The 21,194-nt window shown below is 43.7% G+C and overlaps 6 protein-coding genes across 6 annotated transcripts; 4 read left to right on the forward strand and 2 right to left on the reverse strand.

Annotated features, from left to right (window-relative positions):
- Positions 1–134: 134 nt before the first annotated feature.
- On the reverse strand, positions 135–4,921 carry F4817DRAFT_148068 (ankyrin). The gene is made up of 2 exons (XM_049297947.1): positions 3,428–4,921; positions 135–3,355 (listed from the first exon to the last, which is right to left on the reverse strand). The coding sequence occupies exons 1-2, from the start codon at positions 4,657–4,659 to the stop codon at positions 472–474; spliced, it is 4,116 nt and encodes a 1,371-aa protein (XP_049157948.1). The 5' UTR covers positions 4,660–4,921; the 3' UTR covers positions 135–471.
- Positions 4,922–7,736: 2,815 nt separating this feature from the next.
- Positions 7,737–9,296, forward strand: F4817DRAFT_316937 (glycoside hydrolase family 76 protein; the record flags this gene model as incomplete). Its single annotated transcript, XM_049300743.1, has 4 exons — positions 7,737–7,827; positions 7,911–8,390; positions 8,440–8,681; positions 8,733–9,296. 4 exons carry the CDS (start codon positions 7,737–7,739, stop codon positions 9,294–9,296), a joined length of 1,377 nt encoding a protein of 458 aa, XP_049157949.1.
- A 683-nt stretch (positions 9,297–9,979) lies between these two features.
- Positions 9,980–12,759, forward strand: F4817DRAFT_340845 (GMP synthase). Its single transcript, XM_049303689.1, has 12 exons — positions 9,980–10,210; positions 10,312–10,531; positions 10,597–10,673; positions 10,746–11,068; positions 11,183–11,490; positions 11,558–11,605; positions 11,662–11,727; positions 11,775–11,797; positions 11,875–11,932; positions 11,988–12,071; positions 12,134–12,226; positions 12,282–12,759. The coding sequence occupies exons 1-12, from the start codon at positions 10,074–10,076 to the stop codon at positions 12,477–12,479; spliced, it is 1,635 nt and encodes a 544-aa protein (XP_049157950.1). The 5' UTR covers positions 9,980–10,073; the 3' UTR covers positions 12,480–12,759.
- A 2,141-nt stretch (positions 12,760–14,900) lies between these two features.
- On the forward strand, positions 14,901–16,513 carry F4817DRAFT_340846 (putative zinc-binding oxidoreductase ToxD). Its single transcript, XM_049303690.1, has one exon. The coding sequence runs from the start codon at positions 15,121–15,123 to the stop codon at positions 16,156–16,158; it is 1,038 nt and encodes a 345-aa protein (XP_049157951.1). The 5' UTR covers positions 14,901–15,120; the 3' UTR covers positions 16,159–16,513.
- On the reverse strand, positions 16,496–19,641 carry F4817DRAFT_340850 (uncharacterized protein). The gene is made up of 3 exons (XM_049303691.1): positions 18,791–19,641; positions 17,914–18,678; positions 16,496–17,770 (listed from the first exon to the last, which is right to left on the reverse strand). The coding sequence occupies exons 1-3, from the start codon at positions 19,444–19,446 to the stop codon at positions 16,930–16,932; spliced, it is 2,262 nt and encodes a 753-aa protein (XP_049157952.1). The 5' UTR covers positions 19,447–19,641; the 3' UTR covers positions 16,496–16,929.
- Positions 19,642–19,737: 96 nt separating this feature from the next.
- F4817DRAFT_148141 (uncharacterized protein) lies at positions 19,738–21,119 on the forward strand. Its single transcript, XM_049297948.1, has 3 exons — positions 19,738–19,904; positions 19,987–20,736; positions 21,097–21,119. Exon 2 carries the CDS (start codon positions 20,106–20,108, stop codon positions 20,682–20,684), a length of 579 nt encoding a protein of 192 aa, XP_049157953.1. The 5' UTR covers positions 19,738–19,904; positions 19,987–20,105; the 3' UTR covers positions 20,685–20,736; positions 21,097–21,119.
- The last annotated feature ends 75 nt before the right edge of the window (positions 21,120–21,194 follow it).

Here is a 21,194-nt window from a genome sequence, read left to right on the forward strand (position 1 = left end):
CTCCCTCGCTTTCAATTATACAGTTACCAGCACTGTATACCGATCCTTGTCCAGAGGTATTTTAGGTACCGTACCTAGGTACCTAATGGATTCACTTATACACATGTACACCAAGTATATCTAGGTACCTTAGGTTAAGTATAAACAATGATACCCGTTATATTTATGAGACTACCTAACTTATATACTATAATATACTATACTACATCTTAATTCGTCCCATCTCCAATTCGCCCAAGTGTTGCGCCTAGGTACGAGAGCATTCTAATGTTTTCCCTTACAATATCTCGTAAATCTTCATCGTACATGGCTTTAATAAGTTGACCGTAGTAACACACAATATTCAAGAGCCCCTCTTCGCCTCCATACCATGCATCTAACCCCCTTAAATCTGCGGGACTGCTCAAGTCCATGGCACGATGCCGTACTAAAGATCTCTAGTAATCTAGGCTCTCCTATTCTCCTATTCTCCTATTCTAACCACCCTTTCCCACTGCTCCTTAAACATGTAGTGTACACATCGATTCTCACACGGCGCACCCAATTCTCCCAACCCGGGTACCGAGCGTGCGGTAAGACGAGAATCCGATCCCCCGGTGCTAGGGCCTTGATCCAAGAGCCACGCTCGGCATCTGCCTCCGTAAGATCTCCGAGGTTCCACGATAACGTATGTGTGTGCCACTGTATATTTGCGCCGCGGTTCTGCGCGAGGTGGATCTCTCTATTTGTAGTGCCTTGATCCTGTGGGCTTACCAAGTCTTGCGAAAAGGTGTTCCCGCGCCGGTGGACGTCGGCCGTAAACCAGGTCCAGCTCTCGCCTCTACTTGGGTCGGAGCAGTAGCCTTGATCGTGGCTTGTGATTTCGAATACGATGCGCCGCACGGGTCGGGATGAGAGGCTGTTGATGGCTTTGCTGGTGATGTACGGTGTTAAGGGATCGCCCCATCTTCTTACCTCGCCGCCCCTTTCGATACTAACTCGGATGCTAGTGGACTTGGCCCAGTACTCTGCTAGATCGAGGATACGGGATATGAGGTAGGCTGACACATGAGTGTATTTAGATGCCCCTATTTGCCGTCTAAGCTTCCTTTGTAGACACAACGCTGCCGTTATGATGTCTTCCTCTTCTTTCGGCCATTTTTCGGTGTCTGCTGATAAGTTAGAGGAACCAGCAGGCTCGTGAATCAAAGCATTTCCCCAAGGTTGCTGCCGTATCCAGGCGATGTCTTCGTCGTCGAGGCCGCTAATCTCTGTTATTGGACGTTGGGCCATAATACGTACGGCTTCTGCGAAGCGTTTCTTAATAGCAATGTCGAGCGGCGTGGAGCCGTTAAGGTCTTTGACGTTGATACTCGCGTTGGCCTTCAAGAGACTTGAACATATGTCAATTAAGTTTCCATGTGCGGCTAGATGTAATGCGGTCTGCCCTTGGTCATTTTGACAATCAATGTTGAATCTCTTTTGTTTCGACAGAGCTACCACGGCGTCGATATTCCCGCTTGCTGCCGCGTAGTGAACAGGTCGGTTACCGTTAGATCCCGGAGCTCCATAAAGGTACAAATGTTTGAGCTTTTGTAGCAGGAATTCTGTGTTTTCAGGTCTACTCCCACCAGCAGCATAGTGCAATACGCCATCGACACCGGGATTTTGTAGAAGGCTATCGTCCATTTTGCTTAGTAGTAGGTCTATCACAGAGGAACTTGAGACTCGAGCGGCAAGGTGCAGTCCCGATACCAGTTGGGATGGATAGAAATCGGGGAATTCGTGCTCATCGTGCTTCTTGAGGATAGTATCGACAGCTTGTATATTATTCCGGCGGATAGCTGCCTCGAACGGTGTATCCCCTTTTGTATCACGCCATTTAAGGAGGAGACCGGCGTATGGACTGTCCAAAAGTGTCTCGAGTATTCGAAGGATGCCTGAGTTCGCACCTCCATCAGAACTTTTAAACGCCAGAGAGGAATCAGCTACAGCCAAATGTAACGCCGTTCTCCTATGGAAGTCGCCGGTGAGGATTGCTTCATTCCTTCTGCCAATTTCTTGAATCCTGCTATGATGCTTCATGATACACTCAAACACGCTGAAGTCCGCCGTACGCACTGCCTCTATGAGTGCCGTGCTGAAGTAAATATCTCGTGAGAGTAGCAGTCTACCAAGCGGATCCTTCTGCATTATTGCCTCTATCAGTATCGTTTTATCAGACCCCTTCACAGCATGGGCCGACCATATGGCTTCCTCCAGTAGTGTCGTCTGCCATTCTTGTGCAGACTTCTTATAAATATCGATTCCGTGATCCAAGAGGGCCTGAAGAGTGCCAAGAGAACCATAGCCAACGGAAACCATTGCTGCTGGCCAACCGATGCCATGCCCAGCAGATGCGTTCGCATCTAATTCGATATCTGGGCTTTCCAGAAGTACCTTTATCGATTCAACTGAATTGTTAAGACATGCCCAATGGAGTGAGTTTCCGAGACGTGTTCTATCGTAATCCGCTGCTCCGGACGTATTTAATAACAGCCATTCGATCGTTACTCCAAACGGACGACTATCAGATTCTTTCCTAATCACGTTGAAGAATGCGGCCAAATCCATCGTCGTCCCCTTAACAGGCATCTCATCCCCAAGATTAGGATCGTTGAAAATTGCGGAGATTCTACCCCCTATATTCTTGAGTATCGATGTGGTTGCGCGTTGAACATGTTCCGGACGTTTAAGAAAGCTCAGGAACAACTCGGTGATATCCTCTAAGTAATCGGACTGTTCCGGATCCGGAAGATTTGACTCCTGGATGTAGTGATATCCAAAATGCATGGCCGCGTATGCAAAGAATGGCGCTTCATCTCCTACGGACCAGATTTGGGCCAAGGGGCCGTTCGTTGAAAGTGTCAGATCATCGAGTCCAAGGAAAGAGATACAAGTTAAAGCTATTTCCCCGTGGCTATGGGCAAAGTTGTGTACATCCTTCAGCGAATTGAAGTACTCCTGCGTAGTGTAATGAACGAATCTCACGGTCTTACTTTCGCCTTCCACAACTACAAGGCCAGCACAATAGTTAGTGATATCACTCTCTTCGCCAATTGCATCTTCGTCGAGTTCTGTATCATCCGGGGTAATAGATAAGGCGCACAGGAGCTCTGCTAGTCTAAGCGGACGTCTTGCGAAACAGACCCATCTAATAACTTTCAGAGCAAATTTCTCTATGTTCACGCCCTGGTCTTGAATTCGTTCCATTGCTTGGTCGTACGTATCCTTGATGACGTTTTCACCTTCTGGGATGCGGCCCAGCTCCCTTTTCAGGTCTTTAAGAGTGATCGCTCTACTTAAAGAATCTAAATGCATTCTGCATAGAAGGAACCTACACGGCGTAGTCAGTATCTGATCATCGAGTGGAAGATGATGGACAGTATTAAATTAAATTATAACCTACATTCCGTTCGCCCTCTCGATAACCAGGCGTCGAATATTCCCCTCCAGTTCCGGTTTCCGTTGTATATAACTAGACATTTTCTTCGATTCTCGTATTCGTGCGTTTATATAAGTACTCATATCTTCGTTGGTAGGTATAAAGCGAAAGGCCCGTACATCAGTAAATCCTGCATTGTCAAAATGTGTAGTCCGGGAAGTAACCAATATGTTAACCAAAGGTTGCAAGCTGCGCAGACCATCAATGAAGCCATTTCGTTCGTTCTCGTCCGCGCATTCGTCAAGGGCATCAACGACTATGTATGTCTGCCCCGGTGTACCATTTGTTAATTCGTCTCGGATCATGTTTATTATCTGAGTCCTAGATGGTTTAAAGTCGAAGCGGGCTAATATTTCTCCAAATAGTTGCTCAACCTCTGTAGCGGAGGGACCTCGCTGTCGGAAAAGCTGTGCCCAAAGGTTACCAAGCATCATTGAGGCTTTCTGATCTTGGCGTTGACGATAGTCGCAGTAGAGAAATGCAAGACGGCCATCTCCACTCTCACGTACCCTGTCCCGGAGATATTCGATGGCTATTGAGGCCATAACTGTCTTTCCGGCTCCCGGTGCTCCTGAACACCACATGGCCCCCCCGACAGATTGCATCCAGTCTTGGAACTCTACAGACTCGAGAAACCATTGGCCAGTCCCGTCCTGCCTCTGTTGAACGACGTTGCCATGCTTCTCAGAGAAGCTAACAGAAGCATAGTGCTCTACGATGCGATCAATTTTACCATTAATCATCTCCTCTTCCGCGTGGTTATTGAGTGCTTTGACACCATCGACAATTGCCTTGGTCGTCTGCTTGATGTCCAGTGTAAGCCAAGAGTTAAGAAAGCCATTCATACGAGATGCCTTCTCGACAGTCTTCTGTATATCCTTTTCCATATGAGCGAATCGTATTTTTTGCATGAAGCCTTTGGAGCTCGTTTTCTCAAACTGACGTGATAAGTCGATCATGCATTCTTGTAACTCTTGAATAAGGTCATCGGGTCCTAGAGGGCGGCTACGTGCTGCGGAGGCATCCGCGTCGACCTGCCGCTTCACCTCATAAAGCAGCTGCAACATCATACTTGACGTACGACCAAGCTCGTCAATCATTTTTGAAGCGCCAATTACTGTGACGCAGTAGTGGAAGACTTTGGCTGTGATCTCTATTAGCTGCGCGATGGACGCGACAGAACCCACGGCCTCCATGATTAGACTGCTCTGGCCTGTGGCCGAAGATATCAATACAGGGTCCCAAACTCTTCGCAATTCAGTTAAGCTTAGCGTATTGGGCTACAATTCAACTAAGAGGTAGCCTGCCGTAGTAGATAATCAAATTCGTATAATAGATGAGCGCCATACAGCTACCGAAATTTTAAAAAAAAACACGTTAAAAGATCGGAATATGGGATTATATCTAGTTTAATGGCAAAAAAAACAGGCATGATGATTAGAAACGGAGGATACCAGGAAACGTGAGGGTAGTTTCAAGAGGCGTGGGCTGATGCTTTTATGTATACTGAGGGGGCCAGACTTATACGACAATTAGGGGTCTATGCAACCCTACCGAAGCTACATCCTAATGTGCAAGCATGTAGTGCGATAACATATTGCAGGCATCAAGCTGAAATCCGTAGATTTTTCGACCAGTAGAATTGTGCCTTCTGCGCCAAGAATCCTTCGGGTTTGATAGACATGGCTACCTACAAGACACAGAGTTATAAGACTTATCTATATAACCTTATAGTCTTAAAATAACCAAATCATTGATTCCATTGAGTCTTTTTAACAGTTACGGTATAAGTATGTGTAATTTGAACTTGAAATATTAAAGTATGAAACTCTTAAACACTTTTGCATAGTTATATTGTTTGGTTGAAGTTCCAGTAGGTTGGTTTTTGAACTGACTATCATGAACATTTCTGGCCCCCAAGTGACATTGCAGCTATCCTTTTATGCCTTGGCCTAGCATATATTTACTGTAATATTGTTCCCTACATGCGCTCAAACAGTTCATATTTGAGCTGCATAAAAATAAATATTGGCTTATTGCCTATTTCCAAACTATCTTCTCCCCGCATCGCATTATATAAAGATCTAGTCCAAAGGTTTCACATAGTTATCTTAAGTAGAATAATGTGCGAATGAAGTAGCTGCACTGTATTATTTGAGGTTTAGAAAGATGGGACTGCTATAAGTCTAGTGGACGACCACCACTTGGCTCTAAATACAGTGTTAAAGATCTAGATATGTGTAAGAGCTTTGACCCGGACCTTCGTAGTTCTGATATGTAACTGCATTCGATAGCCTTTGAGCTGCATTAAAACGTAAAAGATTATATTAAATGTATGAGTTGCTTTGAAAATTGAGAATATTCCTAAGATCATAATTGATAAAACAATCTATTATTCTTTTGGGGGATTGAGCATTCAGCTAGCTATTTTTCAAAACTTCTGAGCACCTTGAATTACATAACTCGCTCGTTCAACTTTCAATTAACTTATCATCATACACTTGGATATCCGCACCATATTTAGGATTCTCAGCAGATTACTATTTTCGTACTTTATATAATACCATACATATGAAATCTCTGTTCGTTGAAGTTCTCTTGAATACCTAGAGTTAGACTATTCCATTTGAACTTGCACAGACTCACTAGCGCTGGCTCCACATATAGAACATATACTACAGCAACAAATAGTTATACACGTTAGGAAGTATAAGTGTTCTCAAAGTTAAGCCATAGCTCAAGCAAGTGCCTTTTGTCATTTTCCACTTGCCAAACTATCCTAATCGTGTTTCATAGCTGGTAAATGCATGTCGAAAGGAATGCTCTAAAAGATGTTACTAGGGATAGTGAGATACACATTAGCAGGAAGGTGTATATAAGTCGGGTCTCCCCTTTGGCTTATAGAAAAGTTCTGTTAATGAATGAAACTATATATACGACTTGTATAATAATTCAAATCTTCTGACACTTTTTTTATCAACTATGTCGTCACAGTACATGGAAATATAGTGAGTCTGCAGTGGGTTAATCTCCTACATATGAGATATCATGTTAGATAGTCTTTAGTTAGGTAGAGACAAGCAGAACTTTAATGAGGCTACTTTATTAATCAATATTTTAAGCTGCTTATTAAAAATGGACTTTTGCTATGTAGTGCGCACGTGGGCTACGCGCTTGCATCCATCCCAAGCTTCTACCTACATACCAGCCACCGAATGAGCTGTGCCTCTAACTTACTGAAACAACCGTTCTCAAAAGACGAGAGTGAAGGATTTCGATAGTGAAAATTCTATTGTACGTAGTCGCGCTTAAAGGTCATTATCAGGGACGAAGTTCTTTATCCTAATCCTATTAAACCTTAGTCTCACCCATATGCCGGTTTACCGATTGTATTTGTACATGTTAACCTCTCATAGTGTACATAATTACCTAGGGATCATCATGCTGATCTATACCGTTTTCGTCACAGTGTATGCGTAATATTGCTGTTGGATGACCAAAATTATAATAAGGGGTTGGATAGACTTCTTTGATCGTCGTCTCCAAGATAATTCCTTTTCATTTCTATCGAATTTATGGTCGTAAATGTTTTTGGACCTGCTGAATATAGTAGAAACATAGTTTACTACCTTGAATATGGAGACAATAGCTCCGTGTGGGGTGTTTAGATTCTAGATTTATTAGGTCGCGTTTTGCCAAGACGGCTACCGATCGATGAAAGAATTGTAAGTGAAAAGTGAAAAGCTTGTATTTTCTTGGCGGCAAATGCTGGGAGAATCAGCAAGGGTGACCATGCAGGTCTTTCTTAGCTGTGGGTCACAAAGTCGTCATCAGCCATAATAAGTATACACGTGCGGAGTAAGGGCCAATCTAGGTACAGTTGGTGAGTTAGCAAGTTGATATGGAAAGTGCATTGTGACACGCAATATGATTACAGTACTTGCACGGTGAATACATCACCCTTCCGGGTCACACCTGTTACTTGTAACACCTCTTACCTGTAGACAATCAATTCGTATTTCTTCCTCTACATCTCCAGTCTTGTCCGAAACTCTAATGTACCTAACTATCTCTCCAAATCTGTCCTCGTATGGAGAAGGAGATCGTATTTGTCGTAGCAATCACAAAGTCGCCTTGATCTATAACTTCGTGCGATACAACAGACTGGTATTGAAGAAAACGCGGTCTTAGCTGCGACCATCGTCTTTCTCTTTTTCTAATTCTGTCACTCGTTAACTTTCCACGAATGTCAAATCTCCCGACCATTAGCATCATGGCGCCTTTTGTTTCGCACGCGCTCCCGATCGCGCTGCTATTAACAAGAAATATCGTATCCGCGCAAACTTACCAGATAGATTCTGATGGTATGTCTATTACTTTTACCTTTTGCGATATGTTACAAATAGCATAATCTCGTGAGCCATTATTCTAATATCTCCTACTGCAGACGACATCATGTCAACATCCAAGTCTCTCGCTCAAACTCTCATGACTTATTACCACGGGAACGAATCCGGTCAAACACCCGGCATACTCCCCGGCCCTCCCCCGGCAGGTGATTACTACTGGTGGGAAGGCGGTGCGCTTTGGGGAGCAATGATCGATTATTGGCATTATACTGGCGACACCACCTACAACGACGTAGTTTCCCAAGCCATGCTTTGGCAGGTTGGCCCAAATAAAGACTATATGCCCCCCAACGTTACCGCCTCGCTTGGAAATGATGATCAGGGATTCTGGGGCATGTCTGCCATGCTAGCGGCTGAGCTCAATTTCCCCGACCCTCCTTCAGATCAACCTCAGTGGCTATATCTAGCCCAAGCAGTCTTTAATACTCAAGCCGACCCTAGTCGCCATGATGATACCTGTGGTGGTGGTTTGCGATGGCAAATCCCATTCGCGAACAATGGATATGACTATAAGAACAGTAAGATAAACATATGCTTCAACTTTGTACAAGACTAATACCGATTTAGGTATCGCCAATGGCTGCTTCTTCAATCTTGGCGCCCGCTTGGCACGTTATCTGAATAACGAAACATACGCCGATTGGGCAGAGAAAACCTGGGACTGGGTCCAGAGTGTTGGCTTGATGGACAGCGACTACAGGATATACGATGGCGCTCACGTTGAGACCAACTGTACTGATATCAACAAGGCCCAATTCTCATACAATAACGCCGTATACCTATTAGGGGCGGCGCATATGTACAACTACGTAGGAATTATCCGTAATTTCCCTTTAATACCGATACTGACATGTTTCTAGACTGGTGGAGACTCGAAATGGGAACAGCGACTTAGTGGACTCTTGGACGCAACGATTCGCGACTTCTTCAAAAACAACGTTGCTTATGAGATCGCATGCGAAGATCACATGACCTGCACAACAGATATGTTGAGCTTCAAGGGTTACTTACACCGATGGATGACGACTATGACACAGATCGCCCCGTTCACGGCCGAAAAAGTCCTACCGGTTCTAAAGGACTCAGCCCAGGCTGCCGTAAAGCAGTGTACTGGGCCGCCAGCCGGGAAGACCTGCGGGTTCGGATGGGCAAGTGGCACATTTGATAATAGTGTCGGTGCTGGCCAGACAATGAATGTTCTAGGAGCTGTCTCGTCTCTCTTGGTCGGGAAGGCTAAACCGCCAGTGACGATGGAATCCGGTGGTACGAGCGAAGGCGATCCGAATGCCGGAGCGGGAAGCGACTCTTTTATCCACACGCCAGTGCCAATAACAACAGGAGATAGAGCAGGTGCTGGTATTCTAACCGCCCTAGTTCTAGCTTCTGCGGTTGGGACATTTGGATGGATGAGCATCGGAGTGTGAAGGGTATTATCTACAATCGCTATTGCGAACGAGCACGAGCCGAGCTCGCCACTAATATCATTTTGAGGACCGATCGATGGCTATGATGGCACTCCGAGGATCTCATTCAAGTAGGGCATATATGGCGGCGTCTAGGATGGAAAGACAGATATGTAGCACGACCACAAGGGTATGAGGCGTTCGGAACGGTTATCAGTGAGCGTTCTCCCGTGGGATAAGAATTGGCTTTTGACTTTGTTACTTAATTTTGGACCACGAATCACCTTCGGCCAAGGTGATTTAGGTATAATGTTAGGAAGGCTTGTCTCGGGGGTAGCTTGGACATGTGTAATCATGCCAAGGATGAAATGGACGTTTATTTAGGTAATGAAGCTGAATTCATAAGATTGTTGTGAGACCTTAAGAGCGGACATTAAAAATAGGGAAATCTGCCCCTGATCTAGGTAGTCGTATAACGAATTTTAACCATCTTCCACCATGTACCGAGATACCTACGAAGTATTTCTACTTGCTAAGCTGAGATCACGTGAAACTTGGCAACACATGCAAACAATCTGTAGTACGAAGTACAAAAGGTACTAGCAAAGATAATAATTTACCCCGCACTAAACTATTTCAGGACTGATAAGAAAGATAAGAAATTTGAACCCCTCCGCGCAACCATTTTTTTTCAAGTATTAGTCGAACAAATCCTTACCTCAGCGTCGCAAATCAAATCAAGACCATACCAGAACTCGGAGACAGGTCCTTTCTCGCGTATAATATCAAATAACCAAGATGTCGGCCGTGATTGAGCAGGCCGAGGCTCCTCATAATGCCTACGACACTATCCTGGTGCTGGACTTCGGGTCCCAGTTCACGCATCTTATTACTCGACGACTACGAGAACTGAACGTCTACAGCGAGATGCTTCCGTAAGTGTTTTTTTTTTTAAAAAAAAAACCCCCAAAAAGAAAACTTAAAAAAAAACCGAGAAAATATCTGAATTTTATAATGCTAATAATATCCCAAATAGATGCACTACAAAGCTCTCAGAATTAAGCTGGAAGCCCAAGGGAATTATTCTATCTGGTGGTCCATTTTCAGTTTATGACAAGGATGCGCCTCATGTTGACTCAGCCTTTATCGATCTCGGAGTCCCCATCCTAGGTATATGTTACGGTCTTCAAGAAATTGCTTGGAACTCGAGCAAAGACAATGTCGTCGCCGGAACCAAGAGAGAATACGGACAAGCGGTACAGCTCCCTTCGGCCTTTCGATTATTATTAAATTTAGTGTTCTAATACTCATGATCAATTAGGATCTCATACCACAACATCACAACAGTCAAGTTGACCGATTATACGAAGGCTTGTACGGAGATGCGGGCATGAGAGTGTGAGCATACTAGCCCTTGTCGTTCAATAGGCGTCTATCAAATAGATGGAGAGTCCTACTAACAAATAGCAGCTGGATGAGCCATGGTGACAAATTGAGTCAACTCCCGGATGGTTTCGTCACCATAGCCACCACTAAAAACTCTCCGTACGCTAGTATCGCACATCAGAGCAAGCCGATCTTTGGTATACAGTTTCATCCTGAAGTTACACATACCCCTCGTGGTACCGAGCTTCTCAAAAACTTTGCAGTCGGCATTTGCGGTGTTAACCAAAACTGGACGATGACGGACTTCCTCGACAAGGAGGTTTCTCGAATCCGTAAACTCGTGGGTAACGGCCAGGTGATCGGCGCCGTCTCAGGTGGTGTGGACTCGACAGTTGCCGCACAGTTAAGTAAGTCAATGCCATACTAAAACTTTTTATATATATTATAAATGAGAAGATTGTGGCGTGCCACCTTCTTTTGCCCTTTTTATTAGATTAAGATTACTAACAAAACCCCCATAGTGAAACTAGCAATTGGCGATAGGTTTCACGCTGTACTCGTGGACAATGGTGTGATGCGTCTCAATGAATGCCAGCTAGTGAAAGAATCACTTGGCGAGCATCTTGGAATCAACTTGACGGTTATAGATGCCTCGCAAATCTTCCTTTCCAAATTGAAGGGTGTATTAGATCCAGAGCAAAAGCGAAAGATCATCGGCAACACCTTCATCGACATTTTCGAAGAGGAGGCAATTAAGATTGAGAAGGCCGCGGAGAACACGCCAAACGCCGGAAAAGTTGAATGGTTTCTCCAAGGCACACTATACCCCGTAAGAATACTTCTAATGCGTGCCGAATAACCAGCAAATCTGTTCTCTAACACTTTTCTCTATGCAGGATGTCATTGAATCGATTTCCTTCAAGGGTCCTTCAGCGACTATCAAGGTACGTCCTACCAATCATTTTACCTAATTACAAGTTTAAAATTGACTTTAAATTAGACGCATCACAATGTTGGTGGTCTACCGCAACGAATGATGGACGGTCAAGGTCTCAAACTTATCGAGGTAAGATATTCTTTTGCTGAATAGAAACATTGGCTAATTAGTTATAGCCTTTTAGGGAGTTATTCAAGGAGTAAGTGTCCTGAATGCAGTTCCAATTGCATAATAGTCGCAAACGGGTTTGATGAGGTATTAACACCAGAAAAACAGTGAAGTCAGAGCCCTAGGTCGTGAGTTGGGTGTCAACGAAGAACTCGTCATGAGACATGTAGGTCACTCTGGAATCTAATTCACCTGAACAACTGCTTACATACATATTTTAGCCGTTCCCTGGCCCTGGTATTGCTATCCGAATTCTCGGTGAGGTCACCCCGGAGCGAGTCGAGATTGCAAGGAAAGCAGACAACGTAAGTTTAGATAAATATGACCTGTTCACATGTGGGGCTTGTCGATGCTGACACTGCTCAAGATCTTCATTAGTATGATTAGGGAGGCAGGTATCTACAACGAAATCAGCCAAGCTTATGCTGGTCTTGACACAAACAAGGCTGTAGGAGTTATGGTGAGAAACCCAAAGATCTATTTCCCTCCTATTCTCTTTACTAATATTCCAAAAGGGTGATAAGCGCTACGAAGGATACCTCTGCTTGCTGCGTGCAGTTACGACCAAGGACTTCATGAGTGCCGAGGCTTACAAGTTCGACATGGACTTCCTCATGAATGTATCCACACGGATTGTTAACGAAGTCGATGGCATAAGCTGTGTATTCTACAACACGACGAGCAAGCCGCCAGCCACGATCGAGTTATCATAAGAGGGGATATTGGCCGGGATCTACTTTAAAATGTTTTCTAGCAAAAATTATTAGACGCGGTACTTTCTATACCTTGCCGACTTACGGCTAATTTGGATTGAGTTTCGCGTGTTAATTAGAAGCTCTCGGGATTCTATCATAGGAATGATAGAACACACATTACCGTGATTATAGGAATTTGGAGTATGCGTTGGCTTCATTATTAAGAGCCAATGTTCCGTAGCTAATACATAGGTCGTTTCACAATCATGGTCCTATAGAACTAGCTTCCTAATCTTGATTAATACTGGATTTACTTAGCGGTTAGAATATTTGGTAGGAACTATGTTGACTTGCTAATCGAAACCTTGTCATGAGGTGGAGCAAGAAGCAAGGAAACGACTTTGTTGTTCCGCGAGGAACTCTAAGCTAACTATGGGGGCCTACGTCTATTAGGTACTGAAAGCATCTTTTATTCTAGACGTCTCATCTAGAATCCTAACAGCTCTGGGCCTACAGCTTGATAAGCAGTGTTAAGGATGAAGTGTATTATCGCCGATTCTATATACTTAGTAATTAGAGGTTACTGATCTTCTACCTAGTTATTTTAGCTCGTCGGGCGTAGCAGTAGTCGGTGTGCTAAAATATGATTATTTATAATTGAGGCGTGCTAGTTCGTTTCGCACCTCGAGATCTTTTAGTCTGCCAAGGTTGCTGCGGCGCAGTTGACGCTATATTGAGGCTCTATTTGATATGTCAGCATAGGTGATGTTACCATGATCAAGGGTAGTCTACTCGATTTCGCATCGATAATTCTTATCTCAGTAAACTCAGACCACAAATTCGATATCGTTCGTAAGGTTGTACCTCCCCTAGCCACACCACTTTTCAACCAATCAAAACCCGGAACAATCCCCTAAAACAACATCGAATCTGTGGTTTAAAGCAGGTTTAAAATCCTACACATTAAAAACATACGTTTAACGTTTTAAAACAATAACATTAATAATATCATTAAAACAATAATATTAACGCGTTTTTATAATAAATAATAATTAATTATACAATAATTATTAACTTTTTTATTAAGTTTATTAATTAAATTTACGCGTTTTAAACCTTTTAAAGTATTAAAAGTGGTTAATATTAATTATAATACCGGTTATAACATTAATTGCAACGTTAACCGCAATAATAACTGCAATAATAACCGTAATAATAACTGTAATAAACGTTAAAACCTAATATATAAAACCGTATAAATATGTAAAAAAAGTTAAAAGGTTTAAAAAATAATATTATTAATTTTAAATTGTTAAAAAAAAAGATTTTATACGTAATTATAAAATATTTAACTATTATATTTAAATATATATTATTTTAAAACGTTAGGAATTTTTAAACGTTAAAGTTTAATATATAAAAACGTAATACCGTATAAATATATAAAAAAAATAAAAAGTTAAAAAAAACATATTATTAATTTTAAATTATTAAAATTAAAGTTATTTTATACATTATTATAATATATTAAATTATTATAAATATAATGTTTGATTTTTTTATTATTAATAAAACCGTTAAAAACTTTTGTAATGTTATATAACCTTAAATTAAAAATTTTTAAATGTTTTACTTATGATTTATAGGTATAAACACATAAACCACGCGTTACGTGGCGTAAGCGGGCGCAGCCCGCCTCGAAAATTTCGGGTTTAAAGTTACTTAAAATAAGATAATTCATGTTTTTTTTAGAAGTATTATGGGTTTCATTTTTTATAAGTGCTGGTTACTTAAAATTGGTATTTTTCGGTATTATACAAATATTGCAAACGTTATATTCCAGCCACAATAAACAATGACGTCTTTGTTCCGGTATGTTTGATTTAAAAATACCGATAATATTAACTCCGTTTAACTCCGCTATTAAATCAAGGTAACTTATGGATAAAAGATGGCAATAAAACATCATCAAAAATACCTAACCAATATTATTAATAATATCAGGTGATTTTAATTCGACCAAAAGGTTTATTTCGTTCAGGAGTAGTTGAAATATACTCTATTCAAATATACTAGCATATCCATAGTTAGCACTGAAGAAGAGGTAGATCATTTCATTCGCTAGGAATGCGTCTTGCATGAGGCTCGTAGGATTCTCCTGCATGATGGTGGTTAATCGACGGATGCAATCATTTTGTATAACCAACTTGATGATATCACGACTCAAGTTAAGTGGATAGTCGCTCAATTACACGAACACAATCGGGAATAGACAAGAGAATTTGTAATCGGAAATATATTAACCCTGTTACTAATAGGTCGGACATAACATTATCTCCTAAAATCACCATAGACTATGTAAATGCCAATCCAAATTTGATTGGTTACGGCTGCTCATGTCATACATTGCAGACGATATCACGATAGCTTTGTCACAAGGAGGGGTCGAGGGGTCGAGGGGTCGAGGGGTCGAGGGGTCGAAACGTAACATAAACATATCGCATACTTAAGAAGAGAAGAGAACAGGATAGAACACTTAAGAACAGCTGTTGCAAACTATATCACACTATTAAAACCACTCAACACTACTCGACACTACTCGACATCTAACACACGACACTCTACACCAACACTAGAATACCAATCGCATAAAAAGAAAATGGCTGCAACTCAGAAAGCTCTTATTATCCAGGAGGGAAACGTCGGGAAGGTCGTAACCGACGCACCTATTCCCAAAGTGCGCCCCGGCTACGTCAAGGTTAAGACGGTAGCTGTCGCTCTGAACCCTACCGACTGGAAGCACATTGATGGTGTTGGAATTCCCGGCGGCTTGGTTGGTTGCGACTACTCAGGCATCGTCGAGGAATTAGGACCCGACGTCACAAATTTCAAAGTCGGCGACAAGATCGCTGGCTTAGTCTCCGGCGCCAATGCGAGCAACGCAGAAGACGGCGCCTTCGCCGAGCACATCGTAGCGAAAGCCGCTCTTGCCATCAAGGTCCCTGACACTATCACAATGGAACAGGCGTCGACGCTGGGTGTAGGCATCACCACAGTCGGCCAAGCTCTCTACCAATCGCTAGGCCTCCCCTTGCCCACCGAGCCGGCTAAGAAGCCCTTCCCGGTCCTTATCTACGGAGGTAGCACTGCAACTGGAACGCTAGCAGTCCAATTCGCCAAATTATCCGGTCTGCAGGTTATCACGACATCCTCGCCCCACAACTTCGATCTCCTAAAGAGCCTAGGCGCAGACGCGACTTTCGACTATAAGTCGCCGACCGTCGGTGCGGATATCCGCGCTTTCACCAACGACAGCTTGGAGTACGTGTTCGACTGTATCGCAGAGGGTTCGGCGCCTGAGATCTCGGCGCAGGCGCTTAGTTCCAAGGGCGGCAAGTACAGCTCCCTATTAACCGTCGAGAACTTCCCCCGCGACGACGTCACCAAGCTCCAGACTCTGGCGTACACGGCTACCGGAGAGACGTTCGTCAAGCTGGGACATACGTTCACGGCGAACCCCGCCGACCTCGAGTTCGCCACTAAGTTCTGGAAGCTGGCGGGCGAGCTGATAGCCCAAGGCAAGGTTAAGCCGCACCCGGTGGACGTTCGGGAGGGTGGTTTGGACCATATCCTCGAGGGACTGGATGATCTGCGACAGGGACGGGTTACTGGAAAGAAGATCGTTTATAAGATTTGAAGGTGGATGAGTGGACGAAAGGAAAGAATTGGAGCGGTTGGGATGACGCTAGGGAGCCAATTATAGTGCATCCTGGGTGTGATGGGCTACGTTAGGTACCTTAAGTGGCTTTAGAGACTGATAAGCGGTAGATTTTTATGATTATTGTGATATTTGATCATTATCCTAGCTTTAGATATAGTATCAAACTCCATTGACCTACCTAGTTAACCTATTTATAATATTCTCACGGTTGTAGTCATGTGTGTCCAACTATACAATATCATCAACAGGTTGTTTCCCTTGTTAATGTATGGAGTAATTTAGAAACAGAGACGGTGATATTTAAAAATCGTACTCTGAGGCTATCGTTTACATATATCTCCATCTATTATTCACTGTCCATATCCTCGAATCTTAGCCAGTGCATAATTTTTCATCTCCTCTGACTACCTAAGGTACTTATTATGGGTATGGATTTAATGGCTACATCCAAGATTTCAGGCATTCAGCTCTAGACAGACCAAAATTCCATTAGAGATAGGTTACAGCAAATACATGTGTATTAATTGTGTCCGTTTGATTTTGAGCTTCCTTGTGCCGACGGTTATTTGATTTTAATATGTCATAAGGGACATATACCCGTTGACTGCTTCATCGCAATGAGGGTCATCGTAGATCTGCAGGCCCTCCAGATCTTCGCCAGCTGCCTCGTAAATTCAAGGGTAAGTTCCAAGTAGTAGTAACTACATAAATCTGAGGAATATCGTAATACTGAACTACCTTCGGTACTTACCCACCCATGATTATAAGATCACTACCCTCGTTCTTCGCAGTTGCAATGCAGCACTTTAGACATGCCGTAAGTTGGAAAACGAATCCCGTATTGTGAGTATCCTTGTATGACTCGAGCATCCCAAATGTAAGGAGCTGCTCGAGCTTATTGCCGCGCAAGGCTATCAGATGTGTGACATTCTTATTTCTGCCTATTTTGCTGCTTAGGGCTCCGAATCCAACAACTGCTAAATTTTGGTCCTTTTGCACCCGTAGTTCCGATGTAGGCTCATGCGGGCAACTCACACCCTGTGTTCTCAGAAAAGTTTCGATGCATATCCCGATGGATAGGTTTCCCGCAGAAGCCTTTTTGTATCCAACTTTGAATGACAATGAAATTATTCTTTCGTCAAATGACACGTCCATGAAGATATGATTTTCTGAGGGAGCATGGTGTGGCATGAGAGATAGCCCTGGTGCGAGTAGAGTTGAAACGGGAACTTTTGAAAACTGCCCAGGTATACCAGGTTCGTTCTCTAATATTTTGGATCTAAAGGCACCTGCTACAGATGCACAACCGGGTAACACAGTTAAGAAGCGACCCTGGCTGTCGAAACAGTCGTAGCTTAGTATACAGGTATAGCAAACTGTAAAGCTTTTACCTGAAACTCCCAAGGTGAAGTGGCTAGACATTCTTTGCTCTCTGACCACCTTGCTGTTATCTACCAATAAGAGTATATCTCTCAAGAGATCTTCATCTCGTTGAAAGCCGTAGGTTAAATAGTGCCCACGCCATGCCTGATTCAGAAGATTGTCCGGGTGAATGCTGAGTTGGCTGGCATCAAACCGGCACTGTGCTCTATAGCAGACAGCCAGTGGTTAGTTTATAGGCTAAACACTTATCAAGCAATCATTTACGAGGGAGTCTGAAATTTAGTGTATAAATAAAAGTATCGGCAGAGGGGTGTTGAGAAAGGAAGTTTATCATAGGTGCTAACTTACAGAAGTATTGCAGAAGACGCAAACCCAACAATTAGGCGGTTAACATATCCACACAACAGAGAACAATCACACTCATACTTGCGGCCGGATCTTAGATAAGTCGTATAAAAGTGCGGCTCAACATTTATATGAAAGTGCGGCTCATCATTCATATAAAAGTCCGGCGAACGGATTCTGTTCTCAGGAGTATTATCTCCATGGCTCCCACAGGCGCTTCTTAGCCTATCGTATGCCTCCAGGCCTAGTGCCTCTATGCTATGTATAGCATTTGGCATCTCCTCTGTAGGTGGTTGATTATCAACGGAATCAAAAATAGCGTTCTCGAATCCGAAGGCATTAAGCGTTTCTTTAAGTGCCTTAGCTATTTCGAAATCCCTATAACACCACGGACGTGGCATCTCAACCTGTTCTAGGCTCTGTTTTCGCATTTTCAAGCTGAGCCGATATATCGCCCGACGAATTTCTTGCTGAAGTAAAATGTCAATCTTTGGCTCGCGAGCAATCAGTGATGCAAAAGCCATATCGATCGGGAGGCAGCTGTCAAGCATAGAGTCCTGGTCTTTGGGATCTGGTAATTCGATTATTGTAACCCTCTGGCCTATAATGGCCTGGAAGTGGGAGTCATCGGCTTGATACTCCCCCAGTTCAAAAATAGCAATTCCGTTGCTTCCTGCACTTTCCCATATGATGGCATTATTAAGACGTAACTCGACTGCCATCCCAAGTACATGGCTTGCGAATGCTGAAAACCAAGCGCCCCTCATGCTTGACAAAGCAGAGTTAGTTAAGTAAAAGGATCACACCTCTTAACAGCAAGGTATAAGGAGATAATATGACTGTCGAGGGTAATATTTTAGAATCTCTGGATGCTACGTACCGTGTAGGCATATAATTACTCTCTTTCCTTTGTGAGGTCAGCATCAGTTGATTTATAGCGCCCGCAACACTTGACGCGTCCCCAGCTCTTGCAAGGCGTCCCAGACATTCATCATGCCCGCAATTGTTCAAGTTTATAGCACGCGTTGCAGTCGTTGTAATATGTGCGACGACTCTTGAAAAGCCCAGGTCCAGAAGAAAGGGGGCGAGATAGCCGATCATATGTTTTAGTACGTCGACATTAGGCAACTTGTCAGCTTCACAGCCTCGTAGTGAGAGGAGGTTTGAAAAGCACTCAGCAGCTTGGTAGTAGGTAGATCCATAGGCAATAGCGTCAATCAGGACAAGAGCATTCACACCTGCTTTGGTCTGTGTCATTGCAATCGCAAGCTCTGGCTGGCCCCATCCAATGCTCAAAATTTTCGATAAAACGGATTGAATACCACGTTTGGACTTGACATGTGCGGGGACAGTGTTTCCTAAGGAATTGCGAACCTCGAAGCCTTTGCCGAGAGTGATAGCGACAACTACAGAGTAGAAATCGACTCCGCCGTCGCTCAGAGCTTTGAGGGCTTTACCCGTCAGTAGGTGGAGTAGAGAGCCGGTATTGGCGACATCCGCTTGAAAAGCAAAGCTAACTGAGTTTTGTGATGACATTTTCCATTAAAAGCCGGATATGTTACTTTACTGATATACAGAGGAGCCGACACAGGCGTTACTATGAGCTATCCGAAGATGAAGAAGAAAGAGTAACAGAACTGGAGTGATTCAGCTATGAGGCTATGTCACTAATACCCCATTCTAAGAGGCACTGCTACCTAACTTGCATATGTCATACATGGCGAACCAATCCACGCCGAGTAAATAATCAGAAATATTGATGATTAGGTATTGCCCATATATGATTTATAAACGCCTCAAGCCATGTCTGGGCTCTACAGGGTGCATAAACAAGGAAACCCCGCTTAAAACATCCCGTGTTTTAATCTTCGAAAAACGGTTAGGTATTTCAAGAGAGGAGGACCATTTCCCCCTAACTTCATAGATAGTACGGAATATAAGGGAAATACATGTAATGAAGCATAACGCTATTAGTAGTAAATATTTATATTAAAGTAGGTATATACCCCTTTCTACATACCTTCTTGTACGTCGCCAAATACCCTAGGGTAGTGGATTAATCCCCACGGCGCCAAGCCAACCATTAAAGTACGAAACCGAAAGACCCTATCTTCCGCCTCTCATCCCCCTTCTGGAAAATAAGAATAAACATAAAAGTGAGCAAACGAAGCGGTAGATATACCCATAAGATCAAAATGCCTTTATTCGCCGACCCAGCTACCTTCCCATCATTCAATGAATTGCCATCTTCATTAACTCCCCCCGCGCCAACAGCAGACTGGTTCCTGTTGGCACAGATCAAGGAGGACATGACGATCACCAAACCCACTGTGATCGTCCGGGACCGGAGCGGAGCAGAGTTCGCCGTCACCTTTGAAGACGGCGACCATCGTGGTCTCGGGCAGGGCGGCGTACGCTTCCGAAAGGGCCACACACTAGTTGTGCCGCGCGCGACGCGCACGGACCGCGGGGAGGGAAAAAAGGCTATCGTCCGCGTGCCACCGGGGGAAGGAGCTGGTGTTCGAATCCTACCCGCTGGCTTGGATCAAGTTTTTGAAATAGGGGCAGTTTTAGATGGAATTGAGGGGGCCGCACGGGGGAAGAAGTGCGCGGCATGCGGCAAGGAAGAGGAAGCAGAGTATTCGCTAATGCGATGTACGGGATGTGGCGTTGTTGCATACTGCAGCAAGGCTTGTCAGGTCCAGGGCTGGAGCGAATTAGGGCACAAGGCGAATTGTAAGGTGATTCGGTCTATTAAGGAGATATGGTCGTGATATGACGTGCGGTATCATCCGTGTTGGCACTCCCGCCAGGTGGAACTGCGAGGTTAGTGACTCAGGCTGCAACTGAATGCCTCATATATCCGAACAACAGATGGATCTTCAACGAAAAACACCCGCTCTGTGTGCAGCTGATGGTCTATTGGTAAAGACTCTCTTTCCAATTACCGGAAGCATAGACCACAAAAAGGGGTTTGCCATGTTGTAACTTAGCCCTTGCCACCTCATATTTGTGAGAACACACCACAGTTTGATGGATGGCGGGGCGGTTCAGCAGCGGCCATTTTTTTTCTTCCTTTTTCCTTTTCCTTTTTTCCTGCCCAAGAAGGTATTCTATTTTATTTTAACATTTAAATCATCAGAGAATAAAAAACCTTGGGTGGCACTCGGATAACAGTTCGAGAAGACAAAGCCAGCATTTTACCATAGGCCATTGTGTAAGTTATTATCACCAGAACGCTTCACAACCAACTAACGTTCTAAAATATAGATCTAGATAAATCA

The sequence above is a fragment of the Daldinia loculata genome (genome assembly GCF_022478755.1).
Source record: "Daldinia loculata strain CBS 113971 unplaced genomic scaffold F4817scaffold_32, whole genome shotgun sequence".
NCBI lineage: Eukaryota > Fungi > Ascomycota > Sordariomycetes > Xylariales > Hypoxylaceae > Daldinia > Daldinia loculata.